This window comes from Pongo pygmaeus, chromosome 4, assembly GCF_028885625.2.
Source record: "Pongo pygmaeus isolate AG05252 chromosome 4, NHGRI_mPonPyg2-v2.0_pri, whole genome shotgun sequence".
NCBI lineage: Eukaryota > Metazoa > Chordata > Mammalia > Primates > Hominidae > Pongo > Pongo pygmaeus.
In genome coordinates this window covers 99,420,207-99,437,638 of record NC_072377.2, presented here as the reverse complement: position 1 = coordinate 99,437,638, position 17,432 = coordinate 99,420,207, and the positions used below count along the sequence as shown (strand labels likewise).

Here is a 17,432-nt window from a genome sequence, read left to right as displayed (position 1 = left end):
CCTTCACTTTTGTATTCCCATAGGTGTTATGGTCGTGCATTAAAACTGATGTCTACATCTAATACATGGTGTGACCTTGGAATTAATTATTATCGCCAAGCACAACATCTAGCAGAAACAGGCAGCAACATGAATGATCTTAAGGAGTTGCTGGAGAAATCTTTACATGTATGGTATAAATAAATTTTTTATAAACTTTTTTAAAAATATAATGCTTTTCTTGAAGATGTTTTGGATGAAGTAAATAGTATTTTCACATAAAACCACATATATCTTGATATACATGCTGCTATTCCAAGAAATAAAAATTAATCTAATTTAACTTCTTTTCAGTGTCTGAAAAAAGCAGTGAGACTCGACAGTAATAATCACTTATACTGGAATGCTCTTGGTGTGGTTGCATGTTACAGTGGTGAGAATTGAGTAACACTTCAATATTTTTAGAAGATTGTGTATTTCAAACAAAGTTCAGTTTCATTAAGTTTTGTATTTTTCAGGTATTGGAAATTATGCCCTTGCTCAGCACTGTTTCATCAAATCAATCCAGTCAGAACAAATTGTGAGTATTCTATGTGTCTATGAAAAAGAACTTCAAAATTTAGTATTACTAATTTTCTGAGACTTTCAAGTAGACAAGGGGCCTATTTTAAGAAAAAAAATGTATGTTTTTTAGAATGCTGTTGCATGGACCAACTTGGGAGTGTTATACCTCACAAATGAAAATATTGAGGTAAATATGTTGCCTGTCTGTCATATTTAAAATAAAGAATGTTTTCTATATTATTATCTCCTCAATAGCTCAGCTTCTTGTGAAGAAATGTTTTTGCACATCGTTATCTAGCCAGTATGCTCTCCAGTATGCTAGTTAATTGATGATATTCAATTTATGTCGAATAATTAATGTGTAGGATTTATTTTCCTTTTTATGACCTTCAAGAAACTTCTGGTTTTGTGATTATGTTGGTTTTTCATTTAGAGATTAAAACGGTTCGATTCTGAATCAATTCGGCATTTTTTAAAATCTGTACACATGTAAGAGAAGTCCTATGTAGATAGTGCTGGAGGTGGAGTGGATGAGCGCAAGGGAGACAGTTAGTACTCTCTAGCAGCTTAAATTTAACCTTTCTTGGATGCTTTACATTTTGGCTTTAGTAGATACTAATCTCTTTAAATAGCAAGTGTAATTTGTCATACTTGAGCAATTATACATTAGGCAATTAGAACTAAAGTGACTGGGAGTATGTTTATAGGTCGGGTTTGGAAAGTTTCCATAAATCTATAGGTAATACCACGTCTGAACTGTTTTGTGTTTCAGCCGGTATATTGAATCTCATCCCAAAAAGCTTTCTTAATATTCTCAAGGATACATTAAGTCACTGCAAAAAAGACTGGATTTAGAAAATTGTAAATAGATTGAAGAAAATATTAATTTGGATTTTAAAATACATGAACTTTTAAAAATTTAAATAAAACAATGTCTTAATAAGCTATGGATGTGGTTTTATTGTAGCATGGGATAGTTATTGCCCATGAGCTTACTTTTTAAAAATAGGAAAAATAAGACTGTTTCCTGCCATACATAGATTGTTGAGAAAATAGTATAAAGCAGTGTGTAACAAAAAGTTATTTTTTGTAGCAGAAAAAAAAGCATCCGAGTTAATGTGTCCAAATTAGATATTTTTGAAGTTTCCTGATTGCTTAATGCAGAATTATGTTGTTGATCACTCCTTCTCTAGTAGCAGGTATATACATGTCTAGGACTTCATTGGTTAGGACTTCATTGGTTGTGAGTTCTTATCCTCCCAGTTAAGCTAAAAGAAAGGGGAATAGATAGCCTTATTTAATCATTGCCTTCAAACCTATGGCTAGCTAATGGATGGATGATTCGTTGGTTAAAAGTTCTGCAGACGACAAGGTAGAACCCTTTTTTGCTAGGGTTCAGAACTCCTAACCTGGGGAGAAATCTGTTGCACCCAGGAGTGTTCTAGAACTGGGTAGTTAAAACACTGCTTTTAAGCATTGCTAATTATGCTTAAACAGTGAAATTTTATGTTCATACATATTTATGATGAGAGGTTTGACTTATTTTATGCTTTTTAAACATAAGGGGTTTAATAAGTTTATAAAATGACTTGCTGTAATATTTTTTGCCTTTTTTTCCTAGCAAGCTCATGAAGCTTTCAAAATGGCCCAATCCCTTGATCCATCTTATTTAATGTGCTGGATTGGACAAGTAAGAAATATAATATATAGTTACTAATAAGCTTGTTGATATCAATAACTGACTAATATGCATAACAGTGATAATAATGGTAAGGTATAGCATTTGAGGGCTTACTTTGTGCCAGTCACTGTGCTTAGCTCTTTGTATACACTATTTCAGTTAATCTATCAATCATCAATTCTTTGAGATATGTTTGATGTTATACTCTCTTTATAGTTGTGGAAATAGAAACTCAGAGCTCCTAATGTCATTCCTAAGGCCACGTAGCTTGTAAGGATTTAACTCTGACTTGGGGGGCCTTTGAACACTTAGCAGTCTGACATTACCGTGCCTAAAAAATAAACCCAGAACTCTATTGTTTAACTCACATGTACAAAGAAAATGCACATTTACAAAGATCATTTTGAATATTATGTTTCTGTAAAACCTTCGTATTTGGTTTGTCACTTGTTTATGAGTATTCTTTCCTCCCCCAAATTCAGATTTTTGTATTGCCAAATAGGAATCAGGATACTTTGTTACTAGTCTGAGTCTGTTACCTACTGATTTTTTTTTCTTTTTTTTACCTTAACATATCACTTTTCTGGAATTTAATTTTCTCACCTGAAAAAGAAGGGGATTAGACTGAGTGGCCTTGAAGTTCTTGCCTGGTTGAGAAATTATAATGAATTAGTAAGCAGTCAGTTGCTTATCAGAAAATTATTAATCAGGGTTTAGAGATCTTTTGTTGTATTTTAGACTCTTGGGCCTAATTCTAGTTAATTGGTGAAGCAAGCAGAGCTAGAAAGGCAAACTCCTGTTCCTATTCACTGTGGTAGCATCTGGGAGCAGTGGCGTTACTATGCTAGCCTCTGTGTCAGCCATTGAACCCACTGAACCCAGGGAGCATTCTAACTGCTCCCAAGTGATGATTATGAGGCTGGTCCAAGGGACTTCACTTCGCGTAGTACTGCTCTAGCTCAGTAGATCTTAGATGATTATCAGAATCACTTTTTAATTTTTATTTTAAAAGTATTTTTGGTTTTAAAAATAATTTATTTTAGCAGGTAACTGGAAGATTTAGTTAAAATAATAACAATAGAAGTGAAAAACTTAGGTTAACTTTGCTGTTAAGCTCAGCTAGTAAACCTTTGGTTCTTCTAGACAGTTTCATTTTGTATTATTATTATTACTGTCTTTTAAACACATTAAGAGTCTGTTTTTTTCCTTTTATAGGCTCTTATTGCTGAGGCAGTTGGAAGTTATGACACCATGGATCTCTTCAGGCACACTACAGAACTAAATATGCATGTAAGAATCTGAACATTCTTCTCGAGGATTCATTAATGAGAAAAGTGTTATCCTTGTTAAGGGAATGAATAGATATTGGGCTAGGCATAGTGGCTTATGCCTGTAATCCCAGTGATTTGGGATGCCAAGGAGGATTGCTTGAGGCCAGCCTGGACAACATAGCAAGACCCTGTCTCTTAAAAAAAAAATTAAAAATTAGCCAGGTATGATGGTGTATACCTGTAGTCCTAGCTACTCAGGAGGCTGAGGCAGGAGGATTGTTTGAGTCCTGGAGTTTCAGGATACAGTGAGCTATGATCACACCATTGCACTCCAGCCTGGGCAACAGAGCAAGGTTCTGTCTCTAAGAAAATGAAAAAGAAAATGAATAGATAGTGGTATTAGACATTAATGACATCAGTTGTTTTTATTCTTTATTCTTTCTTAGAAACAGATTAGTTGTCTTGAATTAAAGAACTACCATTTTTCTTTTTTCTACAACTTTCAAGAGCTGGTGAAGAAATGACGTTGAGATTTAATAGATATAGTAGCAGTCATATATGAATAGAATAGAAACAGACTCTAGGAAAAAGATAGACATGAGATAAGGAGTAGGCATGGTAGACATTTCTAGATTATTTATGAAAATGTTTTAGAATTCATTTTTTTTTTTTTTGGTCTGACCTTTGGCAATGGTGCTGAGGAAGGGAAAGCCAGCCCATCAGGCAAGGCTCTGCTTTCTGCATTTTATCCCATTTGATTCTTCTAGTTAGCATTGGAGCAAATAATTTCAATATGTTCTTAGCTGTGTTTTATCATAGTGACCCTTCATTTAAAGGTACTTTTAACAGTTGACTTAAAGAACACTGAGATGTGATATTTATTGTATTGAAGTGCATTGTTTTACTTCTTATTATAATTTTTATTGACATATTTATTATCCTATGTCTGCTTAACGTTGGCTTTTTTAAAGACCGAAGGAGCATTAGGTTATGCGTATTGGGTCTGCACAACATTGCAAGATAAAAGCAACAGAGAAACAGAGCTGTACCAGTACAACATCCTCCAGATGAATGCTATTCCAGCAGCACAAGTTATTTTGAATAAATATGTAGGTAAGGTATCTGTTATATAATAGCAAGATATTTGAGTAACTATTGAAATAATTTAAATAATTTTTAAAATTAATTCATTTCAAATTAAATATTGGTGTTCTTTAAGACATGAATTTGCCTTCTTTTTGCAACAGCGAAGCAGTCTTTATTTTGTAAACTTTAATAAAGGCTTTTGAAGAAAGATAAAAATTGTTACCTAATGATGCAAGAAAAAAGTAATTTCATTGTTATAGTGGAGAGTGTATTAGGCTTTAATACACTCTCCACTATACACTATACACTAGAACAGTTGCTGCTGTTCTTGCTTTGCCTTTAACTTTCTCTGCAGTCTTAGGCCAAGTGTTTTTTACCACCCTTAACTTCTGTTTACTCCCTGGATAGTGGATATAACAATACCTGGATTGTAGAGTTGTGAGAACTAGATGAGATAATATAAATGAAATGCCAAACCCAGTGCCTTTAGCTTCCCCACTTAACACCTAATTTTTCTTGAAGATATTGGAAAAATACGGTTAGGTTTAGGAAATTGACAGAGTGGTGAAATTTTATTAACCATCTATTGTAATAATTCCATCTTTTTAAATAAAACTACCATTGGGTTTTAATCTCTGCTCCACCACTTAGTAGCCTTGACTGAAACCTTGGGCATGCTACCAAAATTCTCAACAGGAAAGTATTTATTGCTTAGTGTTTAAACAAGATGATTTGTACAAAATGTTACGCAGAGTGCCTGGCATATCCTAGATGCTCAAGAAATGTTAGTTTCATTAACTTTTGACAAAGTACTAATAAAGAAGCAAGGAGTTTAAGCAAGAATACTGAAAACAGTAAATATTGGCAGTCAAATAATAGAAAGAATCAGATAAATTGTGAAAAACGGGAGAGAAAATGCCTCACTGTAGATATTGTGGGGATTGTGGCACTCTGCATGCATTTAGCCTGAGGCACTAGAGACTAGGCAATTAATTTACAAAGGTCAGTACTTAGGGTGGGTTTGCCTTAGGGTGGGTGTGGCATGTGAAGGCATGGATCTCCTCATGCTTATTTTGTATTTATTTATTTATTTTTTGAGACGGGGTCTCTCTGTGTCACCCAGGCTAGAGTGCAGTGGCGCCATCTTGGCTCACTGCAACTTCATCTCCCAGGTTCAAGCCATTCTCTTGCCTTAGCCTTCCGATTAGCAGGTAGGCATTACAGGTGCATGCCACCACGCCCGGCTAATTTTTTGTTATTTTTAGTAGAGGTGAGGTTTCACCGTATTAGCCAGGATGGTCTCAATCTCCTGACCTGGTGATCCACCTGCCTCGGCCTCCCAAAGTGCTGGGATTATAGGCGTGAGCCACTGCGCCTGGCCTTCATGCTTATTATGACTCAATTTTGTTGACTCTTTCTTTTGTGACTTTAAGGATTTTTCAAGAATAACTTTGACTATTTGATTTTAACCTTAGTTGTTGATCGATCTTAGAACCTAACAATCACGTAAGATATGGTTAGTGTACTTTGTTAAATAATCTAAAGGATTTGAAGGCTTACTTTCCACTACTACTTTTAAGTACATTAGATCAGATATGTTTCTTTTTCTACATTTTACCTTCGTAGATAGGTAATCACCCAATGGGTTCACTTTGCCCGCTGCCTAGACAGAGCCAATGTATCAAGACAGGGGAACTGCAATAGAAAAAGAGTAATTCACACAGAGCCGGCTGTGTGGAGGACTAGAGTTTTATTATTACCGAAATCAGTCTCCCCGAGCAAGCATTTGGGGATCAGCATTTTTAAGAATAATTTGGTGGATGGTGGTGGGCAGGTAGTGAGTCGGGAGTGCTGATTAGTTGGGTCGGAGATGAAATCATAGGGAGTTGAAGCTGTCTTCTTGTGCAGAGTCAGTTCCTGGGTGGGGGCCACAAGATCAGATGAGCCAGTTTATCAATCTGGGTGATGCCAGCTGATCCATCAAGTGCAGGCTCTGAATAGTGATGTTATCCCCAGGAGCAATTTGGGGAGGGTCAGAATCTTGTAGCCTCCAGCTGTATGACTCCTAAACGATAATTAATCTTTTGACTAATTCGGTAGTCCTGCAAAGGCATGTCTAGTCGCTAGGCAAGAAGGGGGTTTGTTTTGGGAAAGGGCTGTTGTCATCTTTGTTTCAAACTATAAACTATAAATCAAGTTCCTCCCAAAGTTAGTTTAGCCTGCGCCCAGGAATGAACGAGGACAGCATGGAGGTTAGAAGCAAGATGGAGTTAGGCTGGATTTTTGTCACTGTCTCAGTTATAATTTTGAAATGGTGGTTTCAGATACATTATGTTTTTTGACATTAAAATTTCAAAATACTGCACCAAAAGTACCAAACTTTCCTTCTGTTTCTAGTGTACAATACTGACTTTGTTTTTTTTTTTAAATACATACATGTTGGAACAGAACCGCCAAGAGAAATTATTGCTAAATTTAATCACAGGAAGGCTTAAGTAATTAGCCAAAGAACTGAATTTCTTTATAAATCTCATGACTGGTTTTAACAAGAACTATAATTTCAAGTTATTATGCCTTTGGGCATAAAAATGTTTAAATTCTAAAATACAACTAAAAATCAAATATAACTATTAAACATTATTCAGTAATTAGAAGAGTTAATAAAGTTTTTACTGACATATTACATTCAAGATAAAATTAGGCCACTATTCTTAACAGTGTGAGTGATCTCAAGAGGTAATCTGATATTTAAAATACTGAAAAAATAAAACTAATATTTTGTTAATACCATCAGTATGCATATGTAAAATGAAGATATTTCTCATTTTCTAGAAAGAATTCAGAATTATGCTCCAGCTTTCACAATGTTGGGTTACTTAAACGAACATCTACAACTGAAAAAGGAAGCAGCAAATGCATACCAAAGGTAAACTACATTTAATTGTGATAGACGCAGGAGGAAGATGAGAGGAAGGGTTCCTGGAGAATCTCTGACTGGCCTGTGCATTGGGAGAATGGGTTGAAGCCAGGGGAAGTTCACGCCATTTGCAGGTGGGGAGGAGCCTGGCCTCTTCAGTTCTTGAGTGTGTGGCCTGGAATCAATCTGTGAGACGGGGGCCTCTTAGCAGGAACCCCTCTTGCTTTGCTGAGAGGTTTTTTTTCTTTTTTCCTTTTCACCCAATAAATCCATTCCCCTCACCCTTCAGTGTGTCTGTGTGCCTAACTTTTCCTGGTTGTGTGACAAGGACCCGGTTTTAGCTGAACTAAGGAACAAAGTTCTACATCAATTGCAATGTTATCATTGTTTATCGGTTATCTTTTCAAATGTTAGTTTCATTCTCAGGAAGAAGGTACTAAATAATTGTTTTGACTCCTTTCCTGATATTTCATTGTATACTATTATTACATCTTAGAAGATGAAAAGATGTGTTCCCAAATTTTCAGCTATATTTTGGTTTTTGTTGCTCATCTTAAGGAGGTGGGATAGAGAAATTGAGAGAGAGAAATCGATAGAAAAGAAAGAAGAAACAAAACAAAAATCTTCTCAGATTTTTAGAAAAGTCTGTCTTTTAAGAACTTGTCTAGCTTTATTAGATTTGAACATGTTTCAATGAAACAAGAAATGAGAACATTGTGATGTGTTTGTTTGAATGACTTTAATATCTACTATGTATTTATTCATTTAATAAATATTTGTTGACTACTGTGTGCCAAACAGTGTTCTTGGCACTGGCTATTTTGCAGTAAATTAAAAAAGACAAAGGCCCTGTTCTCATGGAGCATGTGTTCTGTGGCTGAAGAGACATGATAAGCTCATAAACATCTGTGATGATAGTAATTGCTAAGAAAGAAAATTAAAGTAGGGTAAAGGGCCAGAGAATGCAGGGCAGGAAGTGACATTTCAGGTGAGTTTAAGAATGGATAGGTTTACTAAGGAGGCAGTTGAGGCCTGACTTCAGTGAACTGAGGCCACAAGCCACTTGTTTATCTAGGCAGGACCATTCTAGGCAGAAGGAACAGCAAGAGAAGTGGAGAAGTGGAGAAGTGGATTTGGCATGTTTACAAAATAAGAAAGCCAGTGTGCTACAATGGAATGACCAGCTGGAGAGTGGTAGGAAATGAAATCTACATAAATTTCTATGTAAATTAATGGATAGGTGATAAGAAAATAACTATTGATCTCATGACCAACTACTAGATGAAAAGTAAAAAGACCTGGTTGCCTAATCTCTGAGGCACATTATTGCCCTAAATCTAAATAAATATTTACAAGAAGCCTTGTCAGGTAAAAAATAATTGAGGTGTCCTGAATGCTTTGCCATATGCTTTTGTGGATCTCTCTGTAGTTCAAAGGAGTAATCACTAGACGGTACTGGAGCCTGTGTAATCAAGAAGTTATTTTTCCAGGTGTGTATGGAAAGAAGTATATGAAAATAAATGTATATGAAAAACCACTATTTTGCTTCTTTCAAAGCCAACAAACTTACCAGTAAACTGTATAAATATGACAGACTGCAATAGTGAGCAAGATTTTTAAACAGAGAAGACTAGGCAGCTAGGGAGTTTGCTATTTTTTTTTTTTTTGGCACATATCGTTATTATTGCAGATATTGTGATTCTAACATTGGTTACACCTTAGGCTTAAAATGGCATCTCCACAGTCACTTGGGTGTATGTACCACTTTCTTGACTGATCATCACTGCTGTTTTCTGCTTTAAACAACTATTTCATGGTTGAAACCACAAATTAGGCATAAATCAAAATAGGGGTATAGTTTTTCATCTCTATAACACTGTCTTTAGGCTTCTCTAGCAAATTCTTGTTTTTCATGCAACATCAGGGAGATAAAAAATCTTTCTTGGCTATTTCTCCCTTGCCAGTCCTCTTTAAATGGGAAAGAAAATAAAAACCAAAAATCTTGTTAAATAGCCAACTCTTTATAGTCGTTAAGACATTTCCCTGCCTGCCCATAGGGAACTGAGCATGAGAAGGAAATACACGTTGTCAGCAGGTTATTTATTCCAATCCTTGAGGGACTTCTAGTGACTAGTCCCTTTCCCTCAACTTACTTTTCTTTAAATATTTTCCTGTATGTACAAGCAAGGGCACATGAAAGCATTCAATTTCCTGGCTTCCTAACTCAAACTACTAATATATAAATAGTTTCAAGAGTGTTTTCTATAAACTCCAAATATGTCAAAACTTTAAACTGTGACAGTCATTTCCCATATTTAGATTTTTGGAATATTTAGAACTCAAATGTCATAAATGATTTCACTTACTAAGAGGTCATTTAGATGTTATTTTCCTGACAGTCTAAAATCTAAGTATATATAAATGCTTTTGTGGTACCAACTTAATAAAATATGAATAAGCTATTGTAACTAGCACCAAAGAATTAGCAGAATTAAATGAACAAAAATCTGTGGATTCAGCTAAAGAGGAATGTAACAGAATGCTGTTGCACAGAGATAAATTAAAATACCTTTTTTTTTTTTTTAAGGGCAATTTTGTTGTTACAGACTGCAGAAGACCAAGATACTTACAATGTTGCAATAAGAAATTACGGCAGATTGTTATGGTAAGCATTTTTTTCTCTATTAATTCTGTCAATTGATTGTATTTTTCTGGTGAAAGCTATGGGACTGGTGATATGCTGACTAGTTCCTAGAATACTGGGACATGTAGGATACATAATTTCCATAGAAACAGGGTCTATTAACAGTTTCCTGTACCTATAATGGTAACCAACCCCAGTGTGCTTTATGTGGAGCAGAGTTAGAACTCATGGTTTGTTGACTGGAGATGAGAACATTTGGAAGAGAGGTAGTGACTGTCTTTAATAGTAGAAGCGTCGTTAATTGGAAGAGGAATTAGATTTATTCTGATTTGCTATATATTATTAAACTGGGGAGGGACATTAGGGGTCCAGTAACCCCTTTGAAATAGTACACAAAAATTGTTGCATGGGTACCTTTTGGGGATGGGGAAGGAGCTCTATATCTTTCCTCAGTTTTTCAGAGACTTCTAACTCTAAAAAAGAATAAAAGAAAGAAAGATTAAGAACCAGTTGTTTTAGAGGGTAGAACTAGGACCAGAGAATAGAAGTATTGTAGGAGGATGATTTTTGATTCAAGTTAAGGCAGCATCCTAGAGCTGCCCTAAAGTTGAATGGTACAGTTTGAAAAACACTCTTAGAACTATACTTTGATGTCTTAGGATTAGTGCTACATCTTTTAAGGAGCTACCTGGCAGACCTTAGGTAGCCAGTTATTTTCTTTTATAATTGTGTACCTGAATTATATCCAAAATTGGAAAATTGCACTGTTCTGACTGCCTCTCCTTTCAATTATTTTAAACTGTTAAATTTAAAAGTTGAAAAAAAATTTAAAATTTGATAGAGCTGTCAGATCCAAGATTTTGTTGAAGCAGAGGACAGATATTGTATAGAATAAAGTATCTGTTCTTTTTAGTTTTGATGTTTTGTATAATCTAAGTACTAATGTAAGTATTTTAGAAGAAAATATATACCTTCCATTGAAAACAGATTATGTTTTTTTAAATTTACTTTTATTATGAAATGTATGAAATGTGCAAACATGCAGTAAGTAATGGAATAATTTAATGAAAAGTCGCCAATCAAATTATATCTTAAAATTCTGTCAGCTTGCTTCAGGTTACTTTTTCTTTTTCTTTTCTTTTTTTTTTTTTAAAGACGGAGTCTCGCACTATTGCCCAAGCTGGAGTGCAGTGGCGTGATCTCGGCTTACTGCAACCTCCATCTCTGGGGCTCAAGAGATTCTCCTGCCTCAGCCTCTCGAGTAGCTGGGATTACAGGTGCCCACCACCATGCCCAGCTAATTTTTTGTATTTTTAGTAGAGACGGAGTTTCACCGTGTTGGCCAGGCTGGTCTCGAACTCCTGACCTCGTGATTCGCCTGTCTTGGCCTCCCAAGGTGCTGGAATTACAGGCGTGAGCCACCACGCCCGGCCTTCAGGTTACTTTTTCCAAAAAAATTTCAGATAGATTTGTTGAAGCACCCACATTCCCTTCTGTAGTTCCATTATTTTCTCCACAAAAACACGGACATCTTAGAAGATAGTGTTCATTTAAAGAAATACTTTTAATATATATGTATGTATTCAAAAACAATCTAAGGTAGTCCTCTTTCCTTTATCAAAATTTGAGTATTGATTTTATAAGTCCTTTCACCTTTATAGAACTTATTTAGAAGTGAAGGTTGCCTATATTTTTAGCCCCCATTCATATCTTCCAAGATTAAAAAGATTTTATAAAAAGATTTCCACAACACATTAAAAATAAAAACAGATTCAGGTTATAGTGATGGATACCAGAAAGAAGAATCTCAAAGATATAGTGTTTCTCTTCAGATGATGGCAGTTGAGCTTATACAAGTTCGTTTTATATTTAGGCAAAAACAAGTTATTTTTCTGTTATTAATAAGTATTGCACTTTAGTATATATTACAGTTTATATTTTCTTCCCTCTTTTTTTTTTTAAGATGGAGTTTCTCTGTTGTCGCCCAGGCTGGAGTGCAGTGATGCAATCTTGGCTCATTGCAACCTCCGCCTCCTGGGTTCAAGTGATTCTCCTGCCTCAGCCTCTCCAGTAGCTGGAATTACAGGCACCCGCCACCACGCCCGGGTAATTTTTGTATTTTTTTATTAGAGACGGGGTTTCATCATGTTGGCCAGGCTGGTCTTGAACTCCTGACCTCAAGGGATCCCCCTGTCTTGGCCTCCCAAAGTGCTGGGATTACAGGTATGAGCCACTGTGCCTGGCCTCCTCTCCCTTAAACACAAAAAAGAATAATATTTTGTTTGTGGAATTTTAGTGTATCTGTGTGCCCTCCAAAAAAGAAAAAAAAAATATGCAGATAAACAGCTTACACAAAAGATAGGTTTGATTCTGACTAGACATTTTATGACTTGTTAAGCTTGGCAAAGATGCTAGAACCATACTCATAGGGTGATATTTAATTAAGTATTCAGCTTAAAAAAATTAGAGATCCGTATTAAATTCAACTTCAAATCATTTTTATAATTTGGGATTTTAATTAAAGCTTGTTAAAAAAAAAAGAGACACTTTGTAATTTAGTAGACCACTATAAAAAAGGAAGTACACATGAAATTATCAAAAGAAACTTAGTGTAAATTTTTTTTTTTTGAGACCAGTCTTGCTCTGTCTTGCCCAGGGGCAAGATTGTGCAGTGGCACAATCTCAGCTCACTACAACCTCTGCCTCCTGGGTTCAAGCAATTCTCCTGCCTTAGCCTCCTGAGCAGCTAGGATTATTGGCATGTGCCACCACGTCGGGCTAATTTTTGTATTTTTAGTAGAGACGGGGTTTCACCATGTTGGCCAGGCTGGTCTCAAACTCCTGACCTTGTGATCCACCCCCTCCCCCCACCCCTCACCCCCTGCCTGGGCCTCCCAAAGTGCTGGGATTACAGATGTGAGCCACCGTGCCCGGCCTAACTTAGTGTAATTATATCTCAGTATTTTCATGATACACACCAGAATTTTGATATTAAAAGTAAGTTGTGTTTTACTTCTTAGTTCCATTGGTGAATATGATAAAGCTATCCAGGCTTTTAAGTCAACACCCCTTGAAGAGTTAGAAGACATCATAGGTTTTGCATTGGCTTTATTCATGAAGGGGCTTTATAAAGAGAGCAGCAAAGGTAAGTATATTGCTCTGAAGCTAAGGACACATTTAGAGTTGAGTTTAATCATGATGAGCATACATACAGAAAGATGTAATAATGAGATGGGGTGGGGGTTGCAATGTTTATTAAAATCTGACTAGGAGTCAGCAGCGATAGTAGGCACTTTTTTATCTGTTACCTCATTTAGAATGTTATTATGATGAATAGTCTTTATAGTAGTGTATAGAGCTGAGTATTCATTATACAGATGAGGAAACTGGGGCCCAAGATCACTTATGGCAAATATGTGACTTAGCATTTGAAAACAAATGTTTACTACTCTACACTGCTTAGATGTTAATTTCTGATAAATGAAGACCTCAACCACTGTTAGTAATAGATTTTGATTTCTCCAAATATGTTAAATGATGCATTTTCACGTATATGGGCTTAGCCCACATGTGTATAGAGCATTGAAGTATCTACTGCTTGATGGAGTTGCTGGGCTGCATGTGGGAATTTTGTTGATATCTCAGTGGCTGCAGGCCTCTGCTTCTGGCCCAAGTTGGCTCTTACAGACAGTGACCTGGATCCCCATATAGATTCTGAAGGTAGAAGTTAGGGATTGTCACATAATAATCCTAATGATACCTCAGAATCACCTTGGAACAGTGAAAACAAGTTAGATTATTATAAATTTTTATTCTATCTGCTTGAGAACAAGAGAATACAAAGATATAATTGTATTTAGACCTTTCTGAAAAATAGGATTCGGAAAGGAAATATCCCATGCTTCATCAATAAGGATGGCTTTTATATTGTTTTGTTTGTTTTCACTTCTATGTAACAGCCTATGAGAGAGCCTTGTCTATTGTTGAATCGGAGCAAGACAAAGCCCACATCTTGACAGCTCTGGCAATAACTGAATATAAACAAGGAAAAATGGATGTAGCCAAGACATTGCTATTTAAGTGGTATGTATAGTTGACATCAACACTTAACATGACCAGATACTTAGATATTTGGGTTGAGATTTGGAGCAATGTAAGTTCTTCATGTTTTAGGAACTTTTGGGTGAACAAAAGGGATTGGGCCCATGTAGTTCTGAATTGATAGTCACAGGTGGAGCTACAGATTGTGATTTAATTCCTATCCCTTGATCTATGGGATTCTTCAAAACTGTCCATTACTCTGTTGCATATTATTTGTTTTTTAAAAGAGAAACTGATCACCTGATAATTAGTATCTTAAAATTTTAATGAAGATAGTTGTAATGAAGCCTTGTCTTTTGGCTTCTTGGAATCCCAAAGAGATATTTTCTTCTTTCCTTTTCAAGATAACCTGTTAAAAGGTTCATTTAAAGGTAAATCTTTTTAAAAATGTTTAACAAAACTTAAAACTATTTCTGTGTTTTTGGAGTAGGTTAATAAAATAACGACCTGTGTTATTTGTGGTTACTTATATAATACTTTTTAACTTCTTGAAGATTAGTTTTTTGAAAAGTGACCTGAATTCCTTCACAAGCAGTAGTGATTAATGTATGCTATTAAACAGTGGCCTCAGTGAGTGTTCTATTGGCATTTTTGAGTGGTACCAATCTTCATGGTACAGAGATATCCTCCCATTGCAAAAAGCTTATATCCTTGCCTCCCACTCACTAAGTGCTAATATTAGCACTCCTCAGTCATTGTGACAACAAAAAGATTGCCTCTGTAACTACCCCATCTCCAAAGGTGGGGGGCTGGAGATGGTTAGATGGTACTTGTTGAGAACCAGTTCTATAGGATAAACTTTACATTTGTTTATTTGATGTAATGCCTTTGTCCTATCCTGTGCCATTACAATCATTTCCTTGTCTAATAAATAAGCAATTTTTTTCTTCTTCTTTGCTGGTTAGGAAAAACCAACCCATTTAAAAGAAAATTCTGTCACTTTACATGGCTATATCATTTTAACATGTATCTATCGTTATATATAACATGTTCCAAGAACTTAAATTTGCAAATGGCTTGGTGACAAGAATCGTAGATAACCATGATTACTGCAGTTATCAAGGGCAAAAGTAACCCCATATTAGAGTCATTAGATTAGTCTTTGGTTATTGCTTAAGAGAGGAAATGAAAGTGGGAAAAAATAAATATATATACAATCCTTTTTTTCTTTTTTTCCCCTTTTCCTATGTGAAGGAAAACCTTTAACCCGATGTTTTATGTTGTTGGATCCAAGCCTAGGTTTTTTGTTTTTTATGTTTCTTTCTTTGTTTTTGATTTTCTGCCTGTCTTCACCCAAACTTGACACTACCAACTGCTTCTGTCTCTACCCGTTGGCATTCTTTTGTTTGATTTTCTTTCTATGAAAAGTTCAGTTACTTAGTCTATATTGCTGTTGTTTGGCATTCATATGTTGTGAACTGAACAGTGTACTAGACACTGATTTAAGGGGAATACGATTAAGTTCATTATGGGAAAAAAATCTGGTTACCAACTTTATAGACTTTGTGATAATAAGTAACCATGTGTAAAATCCTTAGAACATGGTAAAAGACAACATACAGATATTGAGCATTCAGCATGTGTTTGCTTAATATTAGAATGTAGTCATTTCAGTCATAATTTAGATTTTGTTTATTAATAAGTGTTAAAGTAGGTAGTTTTTTTTCCTTTGAGCAAGGCACAAAGTAGAATTTCTTTTTTTGTTATCAATATTGAAATGTATATTTTACTATCTGCTTTTTGGCTTTGTTAGTTGTACCCATTAGCCATGTGGTTATTTGCTAGACATGACACTGACTGACATACTTCCATATCTGGACACATATGTATTAACTCTTATTGTAAAAAGAGTTACTATAGATACTTTAAGTAAGCTGTTTACTTCAGCACTGCCTCAGAAAATTCATGATTTGATACCTGTTTGTCAAAATGAAGTATAAAACTTTTAATTTCCCCCTTCCAAAAATAGTCCAAAGACGTAATGGTAGATATGTGACATTTTATAATGTTATAAATATTTGTTATATTTCAGTGAGCATTGTTTAAAACTTAGACCTGCTAAATTATTAGTTTATTTTTTATATAAGGTCATTTAAATGAAAAGTGATTAAAATATATTTTTCCTACACTGCCATCTACAAAACATCAGATATTACGGATGTTAGATTGCATCTCAGTGTTAAATCTTCACCGATAGATGTACTTATGTAAATCATGAAAATTCTACTTATAACTATAGAAGTGAATTGTGGACATAAAATGGTTATGCCATTTGGATAATGGCACTAGGCAGCATTTGTGTGATAACTAATGGCAAAAATTCATGGTTAGTGATGTATAAAATAAAATGTTATTTGAGTAAAATATTCCCTTTATTAATGTTATAGAAGGGGGGATACAACAAGGAACTAACGATTTGTATGACAGTGTCAGATATTATTTTGATTTTAGTATTTCCTGTTTTGGTTTATTTGCATCTTAAAAGAGCATAATGACATTGTTTGATGAAGCCTAATTATGCTGGACTGTTTTGACCTGGTTTAACCCTTCTGGTAGGAATTTAGGGATGAAAACCGAATAGTCTTTGCCTGGAGTGACACTACACTCTAGAATATCCACTTTAGAAAATACTCAGTTCTAACTTGTGATTCCTGGTACAACAAACTTTATTTTTCTAGCCTAGCAATGATCTAGAAGCAGAGGAATCCCAGTGCCTTTTAAAAGTTATTATGTGGTTTTCTTTTAAAAAGCTCCTGTTTTTGGAAAGTAGAATTTATGGGTACAACATCTGTTCATTATTTGCACATAAAATAAAACCACTTAAGTAAAAAAAAAAAAAAGTTTTTAAAAAATTCCTTTATTTTTATTACAGTATAAAATTCATAATAATTCTTATAAGTTTGGTTGTTAGTGGGGAGCTAAGATTTTCTTTATTTAAATTAACTGGGATTCCTAAACATTAATGAATTTTCCTCCATAAGGCTAAGTCAGATTTTATAGTTGAAAGAGGAAAAAACAGTGCTAGATGTTTACCTATAAAATGTAAATTATCCTTAAATTATAAAAATACTCGTTTGGAGTATAGTGGATATAGAGACAATTTGTACTTATTATGTAAAATGCTGGTTTCAATACCATAGAGCAAATAGGACAAATCTTTATCAGAAAGATAAAAATCATATTTTAATT

At 34.9% G+C, this 17,432-nt stretch overlaps 1 protein-coding gene across 2 annotated transcripts in view; it reads left to right on the top strand.

Annotated features, from left to right (window-relative positions):
* The window catches only part of SKIC3 (SKI3 subunit of superkiller complex), a 96,262-nt gene that overhangs the window by 37,947 nt on the left and 40,883 nt on the right, over positions 1 to 17,432 (top strand). For both annotated transcript variants that reach the window (XM_054488010.2, XM_063665015.1), the window contains exons 22-32: positions 24 to 168; positions 334 to 412; positions 498 to 559; positions 674 to 730; positions 2,165 to 2,233; positions 3,440 to 3,514; positions 4,467 to 4,608; positions 7,414 to 7,507; positions 10,086 to 10,163; positions 13,163 to 13,287; positions 14,102 to 14,225. In XM_054488010.2, the coding sequence (XP_054343985.1) occupies positions 24 to 168; positions 334 to 412; positions 498 to 559; positions 674 to 730; positions 2,165 to 2,233; positions 3,440 to 3,514; positions 4,467 to 4,608; positions 7,414 to 7,507; positions 10,086 to 10,163; positions 13,163 to 13,287; positions 14,102 to 14,225 (1,050 nt within the window). The remainder of the gene's footprint in view (positions 1 to 23; positions 169 to 333; positions 413 to 497; positions 560 to 673; positions 731 to 2,164; positions 2,234 to 3,439; positions 3,515 to 4,466; positions 4,609 to 7,413; positions 7,508 to 10,085; positions 10,164 to 13,162; positions 13,288 to 14,101; positions 14,226 to 17,432) is intronic.